The 12,999-nt window shown below is 39.8% G+C and overlaps 1 protein-coding gene across 1 annotated transcript in view; it reads left to right on the forward strand.

Moving 5' to 3' along the window:
• Nucleotides 1-9,494, forward strand: part of gsg1l (gsg1-like) — a 55,120-nt gene extending 45,626 nt beyond the window's left edge. Inside the window, exons 4-5 of the mRNA XM_050069577.1 lie at nucleotides 3,547-3,658; nucleotides 6,489-9,494. Coding sequence (XP_049925534.1) covers nucleotides 3,547-3,658; nucleotides 6,489-6,855 — 479 coding nt within the window. The 3' untranslated portion in view covers nucleotides 6,856-9,494. The remainder of the gene's footprint in view (nucleotides 1-3,546; nucleotides 3,659-6,488) is intronic.
• Nucleotides 9,495-12,999: the final 3,505 nt, after the last annotated feature.

The following is a 12,999-nucleotide window of genomic DNA, read 5'->3' on the forward strand; positions in this document are numbered from 1 at the left end:
TATAGAAAATGTTTTAGATCTTTGAGTTCAGCTCATGAAAAATGGGAGCAAAAACAAAAGTTTTGCGTTTATATTTTTGTTCAGTGTATATATATATATATATATATATATCACAGTTTACTCTCTAATATTTATTTTATATTGCTGTGAAAACATGAACAAATTGTTCCTTCAAACAGCTGTATTTATTCAAGTTTCTTGCCAAAATCTACTTTTTAGAAGATTACATTTGAACTCATCATGAGAACTTAAGAATTTGCCTTCATCCAATACTCATTTTTGAGTATTGTGTGTATAACACATCATAATGTAACTAAACGCGACCTCAGTCAGCAGTTAGTTCCAGTCACTGGCTGCCTACAGCAACCTTAACGAGCTTTCCTCCTGTTGTCAACACAGATTTGTTGTTCACAAAGTAGCATTACCAGGGAGACAATAGGGTGCATCACCTGAGTTTAGTGCATTCTTTCCTCCCAATAGCATCCCAGGGAAGATCTTTGCTCATCCCAAACATGTTTTCTCAAGCGCTGCTTTTTAGTCTGCGCAAAATTGATGACACAATGGAAAATCAGCCACTGCCATTTGTGAATGCCATCTGAAACCTCTTTCCCACTTCACAAAAAAACACTACTTGCAAACATCTAGCTTTTGTTTGTAATGGGAAAGGTTTCAATCAGCATTCACACTGGGTTCAAATCACTCTGTAGTAGTCACAGGTAGCTCCAATCAGCAGTGACGGAAATACAGCACCTGGGTGAACACGCTAATTTATCCCCTTTGAGCCACCACATAATACTATCCATCTCCATCAGAGCAAATATCGTTCCAAATGTAGTCTGCTACGAGTTTGAAAGAGAGACTAAATATATTGTAAGAGATATAAAAAGCAGTCACCACAATAACATTTTCACTGGCCTCCATGCTGCTTTCCACTGTTTACTAACCTGTTTTCCGACCTGCCCATGACGTCAAATGTGACACAGCAGTAAAAACGGGAAGGAGTTTATAGCCTATTTTAGCAGGTTTTCCTGTGTTAAAAAAACTTGCGTACACTGACTAATTTTGGTGTGAAAGGGGTATTATTTGGGATATTATTTGCCAATAGGCCGATGAAAGTCAACAAGGCAAATATTGGCCATTACCGACGTGTGGCTGATAGATCAGTGCATCCCTATTCATATATTTTCTGAAAGCTTTTGACTATATAAACCATGACCTTTTCCATTTCAAATTACTAGGAGCAAATCACCGCACTCATGACCAGAATATGCCAAGGTGCCAGAAAACCATGTGTCAAACACAAACTCCAAGTGTGCAGATACTTTTTCCATTTCAAATTACTAAAATCCAGTGTAGATGGTACATTTTATAACACCTCAAAAGCACTTTACTAAACCCCAGCTGCATGTGTGCAAGTCAGTGGTTATAGACAAGGTTGGTTCCTAACCTCATTTGGTGTACCACAGGGGGAGGTGCTCTCTCCCACACTGTTTGTCAGCTATATAAAAGATCTAGTACTAGAAATTAGGCAAGCAGCTATTTGTGGCAGATCAAGTGACTTTATGATTGCCACTCTTTCTTTTTGGATGATATAGTCCTCCTTTCAGAGACTGAAAATAATCTTCAGAGTTTGTTGAATATTGTGTACTGTTGTTGTAGTAAACATGCATTTCAGGATGAATGGAGAGTCCCAGACTGAGTTTAAATTTCACTGTGGCTCAACACTTATTTCATACAACGGCTATTACAAATACTTAGGACATACTCTGGATAAGCATCTTACCTTTAGAGAAGGAATAAAAGTCTTATCAGACTGTGCAGGTTGGGCACTGGGAGCTTTCCTTAATAAGGTTAAGCTATGCAGGGATCTTGGTTATAAAACCTGTTCACAGTTGTATAAATCTTGTGTCTGTCCTATTTTAGATTATGGTGCACCGGTCCCAGTTTATTATAGGCAAACTAAATGTTATGCAGTTCAGCATAGAGTTATGCACTGTTTCCTGGATGTGCATAAAATGGCCTCTAAGCTTGCAGTACAGTATGTGGTGACATGGGATGGGAACCATGGGAAGTGTGGCACAAGGGGGACTTGTGACTGTGGAAAAGATTAATCAATATGCCCAATAACAGACTTACCAAGCAAATTTCCTCGTGGGATTTAAGAAGAAGAGAGAGGAAGAAGTTCTGTGTAAATCAAAACTGAGAACATACAGTCTGATTAAGCATACCATTCAGAGCACTATGTCGCCCTTAACCTGACCAGAGCGCAGAGGTCTGTCAGTGCCTAGCTGACATGTGGTATCTGGGGGAGGTTTAAAACGAAATGCACTTTTTGTTCTTTGTCTATTATATTACAGTCTTATATGCATGCTTTTCCTTAAAATGTCTGCACAATGGCCTGATTTCTTTTGTGTGTCTGATGAATGTCGACTTCAGTACCTGTTTACAGACAAAGTATTCCACAGCTCAATTTGTGTTTGTGCCTACCAACAGCTTAGGAGGGCGCTTTATGTTTGATGTGTTAAAGGCAGTGACTCAGATGTGCCTAAATGATTTTTTGTAGCTGTAATGTCTAAGGAGCAAGGTTGTGTTTATACCTGCTTTGACATTGTTTGACTTTGTCTGACACGCATGGAGGTGTATTACATTTGTTCTTTCGCTCTCAATATGTTATTGCTCTCGTTTTTTTGGTGTTTGTACTGTTGTGTAAGCCCATGTGGGCTGAGCACCTTTTGGTGCGTAACACTTTGAAAAATAAATTACTGTACCTTACAGCACCAGTTATGGGAATTCAGTTATTAGTTTTTGAGATACCTTGCCACAGTAAAGGCATAATTTTGACCTTATAGTGAAGCTAGAGGAAAAGTCAGGACCATCACCTTGGGACCTTGAATATTCAAAACAAATTTTGTGGCAATTAAATCTCTAGAAGTTGAGATTTGCAGACCAAGCTGTTTGCTAACCACTATACAGTACATGTGCCTACACATCTCCCCTGGACAGAAATACGTTTACAAAGCCACTTCCTGGCAAAAGGGGGGATTTAATTTATGCACCACTTATCTACCACTTATCCTGGTAGAGGGGGGGCTGGAGGCGGGGTACACCCTGGACAGGTTGCCAGACTTTCATTGGGTTGACACATAGAGACAGACAACCATTCATGCTCACATTCACACCTGTGGGCAATTTAGTCACCAATTAAGCAAATGCACTGTAGGGGAAGGCTGGAGAACCCGGACAAAACCCCCGCTAAACCAGAGAGAACATGCAAACTCCACACAGAACGGCCCCAGCTGGTTGGCTGAATAGAACCCAGAAAACTCTGCGAGGCATCAGTGCTAACCACTGCACCACCAAAATCGTTGAGCATATCCAACGGGGCTACATGGCTCTGCTTCATTTATGCACAGAATATAATAATAATTATTAATAGTTTAATAGTTTATTTGTGCCTGTATGGGATTGTGTTTAATGCAGAAAATGTTACTGTGTGTGTGTGTGTGTGTGTGTGTGTGTGTGTGTGTGTGTGTGTGTGTGTTGCAGGTCTTCTGGGTATGGTGGCCCACATGATGTACACTCAGGTGTTCCAGATCACAGTCAGTCTGGGTCCTGAAGACTGGAGGCCTCACAGCTGGGACTACGGCTGGTCCTTCTGGTCAGTCTGCACGCACGCACACACACACACACACACACACACACACACACACACACACACATACACACACAAACATGGCCCTATTTTTAATCAAACTTGTTGTGCTGAAAGGCCCCCTGAGTAATTAATCAAGACTGTGTCACTTGTTTTAAAATGACAGAACACATAATTATCCATTGACACACTCATGACGTGGATAAACAGAGAGTTGAACAAACACTCATCGTCCCTCTGTTTATGCAATTATAAATCATCTCTACAGGATGTTGCTGGGGGTGTGTGCTGTCGCAGTGTGTTGAATTACACAGGGAGCGACACAGTTGTTGTTTCTGGGATAATTAGCCAGACAAGATGCACCTTGACCTCCACTACTCTCTGCTTGAAGGTAAAGCTGAGCTGCAGCTGCTGTCTGAGCTCACTTTGCTCATTAATGGATCAAGCACGGAGAATCTCAGAGAAGAGCACTGAGCACTGTCAGGGCTTCTCATTCACGCTGGCTCCAAATCTAAACTACAAATTTCAAAGTGACTCTGTAGATTACACTTCTTCATCCCCTAGCTGTGAAAACCATGTATCTCCAGACATGCTGTTGAATGTTTATGATAAACTGAAGGATGAAGCGTTCCTTTGTGTGTTGAGAAAATTGTTGTACTTTTTAAGCTAAATAAACTCTTTAAAAACCCTCTTGGATCAGCTGGAAAATGCATCATCTCAAAGCTGAAAACAGGACTGTTTTTCTGACACCATGAAAAGTTGACTTTTTAGAGATACATGGTTCTCACAGGACAGCTACGCTACAAATATATGCTGATCTTATAGAATATGATGCATTGCTGTAGATGAAACTATCCAACAGTATATAAAGGAGTTAAAATTAACACAACCATAAACATCTGCAGCAATGAAAAGCAACATACACATTAATGCAGCAGTAATATAAATCCAAAAACATCAGATATAATAGTAAAACACTGACAGTGAACATTTTACAGCACAACAAATACTTGTACATTTTGCTGATGGATACTTTTTAAATGCAGGACTTTTACTTGTACTGGAGTATTTTCACAGTGTGGCATTAGTACATAATACTTTTTCTACCACTGGTAACTCTATAGGCTATATAGTGGTTACCAAAGCCAGCATTATGCGTAGAATACAAATACCAACATAAAGCAATAAAAGACAGAAAACTGTATAAAGTCACAAACAAGGATTTTAAGATAAGAAAACAAGAATAAAACATGGCAACAGAATGAGTGAAATTGAAATGGAACAAGAGCCTTTTAAAAGGATATTTTTCTCTGTCAGTCATTCAAGTGAAGGCTGCTCATTCAACACCACGAGGGAGTCATTTAACATCGTTAAAGATGAATAAATTCAGCAGGAATGATGAATATCTACCAGTACAGGAGGCCAAAAAGCTCTTTAAGGACGAATAAAAAGTGTGAATGAGCTCTATTCTGAGGACGATGTGATGGTCAATGTCACATATTCTGTTTAAAGCTCTCTGGAAACTAAGCTTAGTCTCATTTACAGCCTGACACAACAGCCAACGCACAAAGCAATTCTATAATAGATGGATAATTAGTTAACTAACATCATGGTCAACTCTGAAGAGGAAGTCTGTGCACTTTTAAAACAATAGTTTGGTCTTTGGTCATTGACTGATGTTCATCTATGAAATGTTGTGTTGGTACCTTGTGATTTATTATTGTGAATATATTCTGTTTATTGTGTTTGAGCACTTTGAGCTTCCCCTGAGAAACAACAGTGTTTAAATTATTAACAGAAGAGAAAAAAAACTGACTTACATTAAACAAAGTAATATCACATTATACACCATAGTTTGGATTTCTGCTTTTTGAGATAAAGACTGATGCATTGCATCCGTCACTTTGCTTCTTTTTGTTCTTGTCTCTTTGCATGTTTTACTTGTTCAGCATGTTTACAGATCTCTGCCTGACATTGTTTTTGGTGTACAAAATTTTGACTCTGCACTGAGAGACTGTCAGCTTCCCTATTAACAAGCTAATATCACACCTATTCCCTTCAGAGCTGAGACACTCTCTCAATTAGCAGCACATCAGTTATGTGCTAGCTAACATTAACTGGAGCAGAGGCCGAGGCTGAAGAGGTCAGAGAATAAGCTGAATCACCACAGATGTTTCTCTGAGTGGTTTTCTTCTCATCATTCTCTCTCTGACGTTTCTCTAGCTCCACCATCAGGCCAGAATATACACTCATACACAACAAATATCAAAATCAGGCAGCACCACCCTCAAAATAACTTCTGAAGTTAAAAGAGCTAAATCTTTGTAGCTCTTAGAAGTATCCAGCAGGGCTTTGGAATGTTATGGATTTGTTTGTTGGTTTGTTTGTTTTTTATATAAAATAATTAAGTATTGATTATTAGTTAGCAGCTTAACTTTACAGCCATTCTATTGGATCTGTGAGGCTATATTGTCAGAGGTGGGCCAAGGATACTATTGTGAAGACAGGATGTTTAACATGTTCACCGGTGTTTAGCATGTTAGCATGCTAAATTAGCTACAAATGAGCATTAGTCACACAGTACTTTGTGTGTTACAGTTCAACCTGTGGGGAACATGAATATCTTTCCCAAATTTCATGGCAAACCACAAATGCCAACCTTGTGGTGGCGCTGGAGGCAATCTAACCAGGAGTTGCCAAGATATTTTAGTTTGGACCAACATGATAGACCAACCAACAGCTATCAACAGAGCCACACCACTAGCATGGTTAGAATATAGCTACTGTTATGAGCAGAAAGATTCACTGTTTCTTCTTCCCTTCATGTGTCAACCAGCATGGCCTGGGGTTCCTTCACTTGCTGCATGGCTGCCTCCGTCACCACCCTCAACTCCTACACCAAGACGGTGATCGAGTTCAGACACAAACGCAAGCTGTTTGAGCAGGGCCTGCGCGAGGAGCAGAACTACCTGGACCAGGAAGCTTTCCACTACTTCCGGGACCGATCCCTCCAGTCTATCTCCAGCACCGTTGAGGTCTACCCTGGCCACGGTGGGACCAGAGCTGGGCTCGTCGTAGGGGGCCCGGGTCCAGGTCCAGGACCAGGGCCAGGTCCCGGTCCTGGACGAGGCAAGATGAGAGCTACGTCAGCCTCTATAGACCTGGGGGAGAACACAGACTCACTGGGGGAGGAGCAGTGCTGAGCCATCGATGGGAAAGTGAGGGTTATGTGGGATAATGGGGCAAACTGCTACTTTAGGTCTGAACTGGCCACAGGTTCTGCCACTGAACACAAAAGCACAGCAGCCCTTGTTTTCTGTTTGAAGAAGAATAGTAACTTGACGAGAAGAGATGGAGGCAGTGAAATCTATTAACATGTTAAATGAAAATCAATATAAAGTGTGAAAAACAGACTGTAAGATCTTTGACTTCGTGGATTAAGATTTTTTGTGGAAAGCAGGTGTTCTCCAGGATATTTAAGGTGCTATGTGTAGTATTTAACATCTGTATTAATTTTGATATATTAATAAGCCACTATGGCCTAAAATGGCAATTACGAAATAATGGTGTATACTGAAGAGTAGCGTAACAGTAGCACAACTAGAGTACCGTTATAATGTCAGTGTCACAGGAATATCTATAAACGTTGCTAACATTAGCTACTATCAGCTACAAGTCATAATAGACTAAGTGATGCTGTCACAGCAAAACAGCTGAGGGTACTGAGCTGAGCTGACAACAGAAGGAATATGTTATATTTATTTCTTAGATATATTTTAGACTGTGAAGATTACAACTACAAAGAATGATGACATTTAAAGAAAGCATTGGTGGATATCTTGAATAAGAGAGATACCAACAATTGCCAAGAAGTGTTCTGCATGCAGGGAAACTTAATGGGAGCTGCCGTTTAATTGCTGAGAAATTAATTATTTAACTTTGTTAAAATCACAAAGGAGATACGAATATGGGTAGTAAACCACAGGAATGTGTCACTTTTTCTTAAAAATCTTTGAGAGGTAAGGAGGTAGCCCAAAGTTTTCTTTTTCAAACAGCATCTTGTGGCATTAGAAGAACTGTGCTTAGAGGTATTTTATTGTGGGTTTACAGTCTTTATCTATTATTGTCTCTCATCCTTCCTCTGGTTCTTCAGAACAAACACAGAATGATTTAGAGGTGGGGAAACAGGGAACCGTCTGACAAACACAAAATACTACACATAGCCCTTTTAAACCGGCTGTGTCCGGGCCATGCCCCATTTATGACGCTGAATGTGAAAACTAGTCTTGAGAGTTATTATTAAAACTACATGTCTGCTCATTTTTCAGCTGCTTGTTCATGACGGTGAAAACTGGAGTGCAATGAAAAAATGTTTGAATGACAACGTGCTTCTTCAGTTCTCAGCTTTGTGATGGTTTTCATTTTTCAATTTAGTTTCAGGATGAGCCCTAACAAGAGCCAAAGCCTGGTTATCTCCTAAAGGCATGAAGATCTGATTCGGATGTTATTAGTCCATCAAATGACAAACAACCCCAAAGATATGGGTTAGAAGGGGCATGCGACACCTATTATGGGGTTCTTTGGGGTCCTATGGGTTCAAAGGCTGTTATTAGGCCACTGAATTGCTGTTTGCATACATGAAATTGTGAAGTGTTTGCACTTTTGTTAGGTTTTACTTTCAATTTTCACTACATGGTTAGGTTTAGAAAAAGATATCCTGGTACGCCAGTTTAAAAAAACCAAAACATCCCTGTTTAATTGTTTGTTTGACCCATCCACCACCTGCCCCTCCTTCCACCACAAACTTCCTTGCTTTTTATCCTATGTTGCTTGACTTCCTTCTTTGCTCCTGTTGTAATTATTATTGCCACGACAGGTTGGCGCCTAACAGTAAACATAAACAGCCATTTAATGGCCTGGTAATGACCTTTTAAACCTCATAGTAGTTGTGCCACGCCCCTTTTGACCTATATCTATGTATGAAGCTTATAACCACTGATAATGCCTATTTAATGGCCTGACAACAGCCAAACCAGCTGTTGCTGTCTGTTCTCTATATAGTGCACTTTATGAGTGAAAGTGTGATATTTGCTTTTAGCCATTTGATAACTATAAAACAATTTTATGATTCCTTCAGCACAAGTTCAATACAATTGCAGTTGGAATCCATTAAAAATGAAAAAAAAAAAGTCAGCATTGTGGTTATGGGACTATTTCAGTCACACTACTTACTGTAACAATTACAACACATTGGGGGTCAGGCAAGAATCACATACAAACAGATTCACTCTAAAGTTGCCCTGTGGAGTCTTGCTCTAAACAAACACATTTGTGATATATTCAGTGTGTGTGGTGATTGCATAAAACAATTGGTGTCACTACCCCATTAGTGTTCAAAACCTTGACAGGGTACCTTTAAATGACAAGTACAAGTGATTTAAGAGACCCATCCCTGCATTTACATTTTTCTCTTGGCCACGAGCAAAATTTAATAAGGGTCCCGGTCTGTGGTATAAGTCGTGAACTTTTTAAAAAAATATTTAATTGGCATGACAACTTGCAGTTCAATAGTTGTCAGAAAGGTTCTCACACTCCAACGGCCTCCTAAAGCTCTTTCTGCTGGTCGCTGTCCAGGTTCCTTACTTCAACAGTCCCACCTTTCATTTTAGTCGATGAGCGCTTCCTACTAAAGAGGAAATGGTTTGAATACAACTACTGTCACTGCTAAATTTGTCCTAATTTTGTCTGCTGACTTCCAACAGTGGGACCTGAAGCTCTGCGGCGTGAAGTTCTCCTTTTTACTCTTCAGTGACATTTTTTGTTAATTAAACTTTCCCACAAATGGAACAGTTTGAGAGCATCGATTATGTTAATGATCACACAAATGTGCACCTGCTCATGAACAGGTGGGATTCATCAGGCTGAGACAAGCAATTTATGACAAGTTGTGCAGTTAAGAGAGAATCTGACTTTGAACACTCTTAAAAGACACGGGAAAAAGTAAGAGACGTTTAGGATAGCAGTGCGAAAAAGTTTGTATTTGACACCCTCTGTCTTTATTCATACTGTCTCAGTACATTTAAATGTAGTCAAGAAGCAGTGGAGGAACAATCCTTTCACATGCAGCAGTTTGACAGTTCTGAAAGGGCTTTGGGCAAATATTGACACCCTGCATCCATAAAATAAATTAATAGAGCACAAAGCAAATTATACAGGCTTTCACTCTTGTATCAAACTTCATTCTTTTCCATAAAACATATTTCATGAAAAGTGTCCTCGTTCTGACACTTCTGTTTGTTGGCAGGGCTGTGGGTTATACATATTTTTTGGGCTAAACTCATGACTGACAGCTCCATCACCCAGAGGTCAGGGGGTCAATCCTCTCAGAAAGTTAATGTGTTCTACCGGCACAGTGTCCTTGGGGACGCTGCTGAACCTCCGCCTGCAGCAGGGAACTGTTCACCTCTGACCTCTCTGAAAATTAACTGCATAAATGTGCTGTATGTGAGTCTCAAGGGGATGAACACTGTACTTAAGAAATAAATCTTTGTAGTAACTGAGCACTCCAGATTTCAAAAAGAAAAAGCTGAAATTGAGCTTCTGCGTGGCACCTATAGATGACAGCTGAAGGGACACTGAAGTATGAATTCTTTTTCAGTGAATATTCAAAAGCTAATCTATGAATGGCTCAAAATTTGGCCTCCAGTTCAGAAGGTAGTAAATCACTTTCCTAAAGGAAAATGGATTGAGTGCTTTGACATAGTGGTGTCCAGGCCAAAAGAGATAAAGCAGTCTAAAGGCTTTTTTTCCACTGCAGGAATTTAATGACCTGCAACCTGGAGCTTCCCATAACCTGAGCCTGATAGAATCTGTGAGACTTTAGGAAAAGCATTGAACTGCAGAGCTCCAGGCTCAGGCCCATCTCCTCCGTCTGACCCATTCCAGTCCAGAGAAAAAGGAAGTCTGAACCTGTGTATGCCTGTCAGAGACGATCATCTGGTAGCATGTGTTCATTAGTTTAAATAAGCCACACGTCCTCTACTAATAACACCAAGGTAAACAATACAACCTAATATTTTGATATAACATTAACTTATTAAGTTAGGTAACATAACAGTAAGCAACACATAACCTGCACTAACTTTATGAGTTTGCTAACGTTAGCAAACTACGTGAACCCATGTTATCGTATCCCGATGATTGTCTTCTAAACATATAACACACTGTGGCATCTCAACATATAATACACTTACATATTAATGATAAGCACAACAAATAATATGAAGCCTAAACATTAAACAGAATGTGATTAGTCAGCTTGTAATGGGCCTACTTATAGAGTGGCATGGACGTGATACAGCGTATTATTTATTAATGCGTAATGTGATACAGTGGCATGTGATGTTACTATTTGATAAGCAAGCCCAATTAGTGCAAGGAATTTCCCCCCTTAACACATGCAATAACACATAATTTTCCACCTTTACACATGTAGTAACACATGACTCTCCACCTTAACACACACGGTAACAAACATGCTTTTCCACGTTTACACACGTAGTAATACAAGTAACTTTCCACCTTAACACACATGATGACATACGTGATTTTCCACAGTGGGTCCCACAGATGGGTCCCAGCGCCAGAGGTGAGCCCAAGCCTGGAGCTCTGCAGTGGGACCCTATTGGACTTTGGTGCAAGGTTCAGCCTTGCCCCATTTGTAGCCACAACACAGCCTTATATATTCTGTATTGTATGTTATCTGTTACTCAGTAGGTGGTTGTATCTGCAAAGGTATGTTAATGATCTCACAAATCCTCTATCAAAAGGAATGATAAAAGGATAAAATGTTTGTCTGGGATGAAACTGGCAAATTCAGTATTCCCACAGACTGCACTGGTCACCACTGCACATAGTTAGTCCAGTGGTTAAGATGAGCAGAACTAAGATGCACAGTATTTTGAAATATTGAATTTAAATGAACAAACATTGTGTCATTTCAGGCAGAAAAATATAAAAGATACTCACAAAAACTCAAAAATACTTGTGATTGAAGATCACATCCCAGAATGAAGAAAAATACCTTACCACTGAAAATTTTACAATTCAGAACATAGCCAGACTACATTACTGGGAAATGAATGTAAATTATAAGGTGACCTCTAACTGACCTGGTAGAACGTGTGCCCCATTTAAGCTGACTCTTTCACAACTGCGCAGATTCAATTCCAACCTTTGGCCTTTTGCTGCATGTCATCCCCCATCTCTTTACCCCCTATCTTGTCACCCTCCAGCTGGGCTATAATAATGGCAATAAAAGCCCTAAAAATAATCTCAAAAAAACCTATTAACATAGTAACCAACATTGTGCACACAATTTACAGTTTACACACATAGTAAAAAGGCAGCCAAACATGCATGTTAAATATTCCGAATCCTAATATATGTGCATTTCAACACATTCTGCGATATTTATTGGCATGTTTGTCTTGTTTCTGCATTTCTTTCCCCGAAAAAGTTTTTGGAACTTGAATTGAGTATTAGTGCTGAAATTTAGTTCCAATCTCTTGTCCCCAAAGTGAGTTTAGAGCTGTGGAAACAAAAGCAGAGACTGTGACCACAGCGACATGTTAAGTTACAGATCGTTCAGTTCCTGTAGTGGAAAAGGCCTGTGTGTTAAAATTGGGCTAAATCAAGCCTAAATGTGAAGAGGGTCCCAATTACATGCTGAAATAAAGTAATTTAAATGCAAATGTTGATTTGAAATGTCACAACAAACAGTTTGGTGTGTGTTCATCAGCTGGGGTTAAATGAACAAACAGTGTTAAAGAAAATTGTGTTTCAAGACTTGGTTGTTCTTTCTCTTTGATTTTATGCATTCACAAAAACAAAGTAATACCCTGAGAAATAATCTTATATTCACCAACACAGATGAGTCATGTCTGGGATTTTTGTGACGTTTAGAACCAGGTATGACTCAGATTTACTGTAAAATGGTTAGAATTTCCAGTTACTGCCGCTGCTATGGTCACTACATTTTCTCCTGGATGCTTATAGTGTGCCGCTCTGCCTTGGAATCTGTGTGTTATGTAAGGCGTTGAGATTGTAAACAGCCGGGATTAAATTGGCTGCGAGTTGCAGAAGTAACGGGGAGGTTTTTGGGGCCGACGTAATCCCAACACAAGTTCCAAATCCCCGTGCTGCCTGTCTATAAAATGCTGGTTTGTGGCAGGTCATGAATCCTCTGTACACAGATGTAAACATGCTGGTGACGACTGAAAACATCTGTTTGAATGTATTTACTTACATATATTTATCTATGTACTACACATCCTGTTTCCTGTCTT

Source organism: Epinephelus moara, chromosome 18 (assembly GCF_006386435.1).
Source record: "Epinephelus moara isolate mb chromosome 18, YSFRI_EMoa_1.0, whole genome shotgun sequence".
In the NCBI taxonomy this organism is placed as follows: domain Eukaryota; kingdom Metazoa; phylum Chordata; class Actinopteri; order Perciformes; family Serranidae; genus Epinephelus; species Epinephelus moara.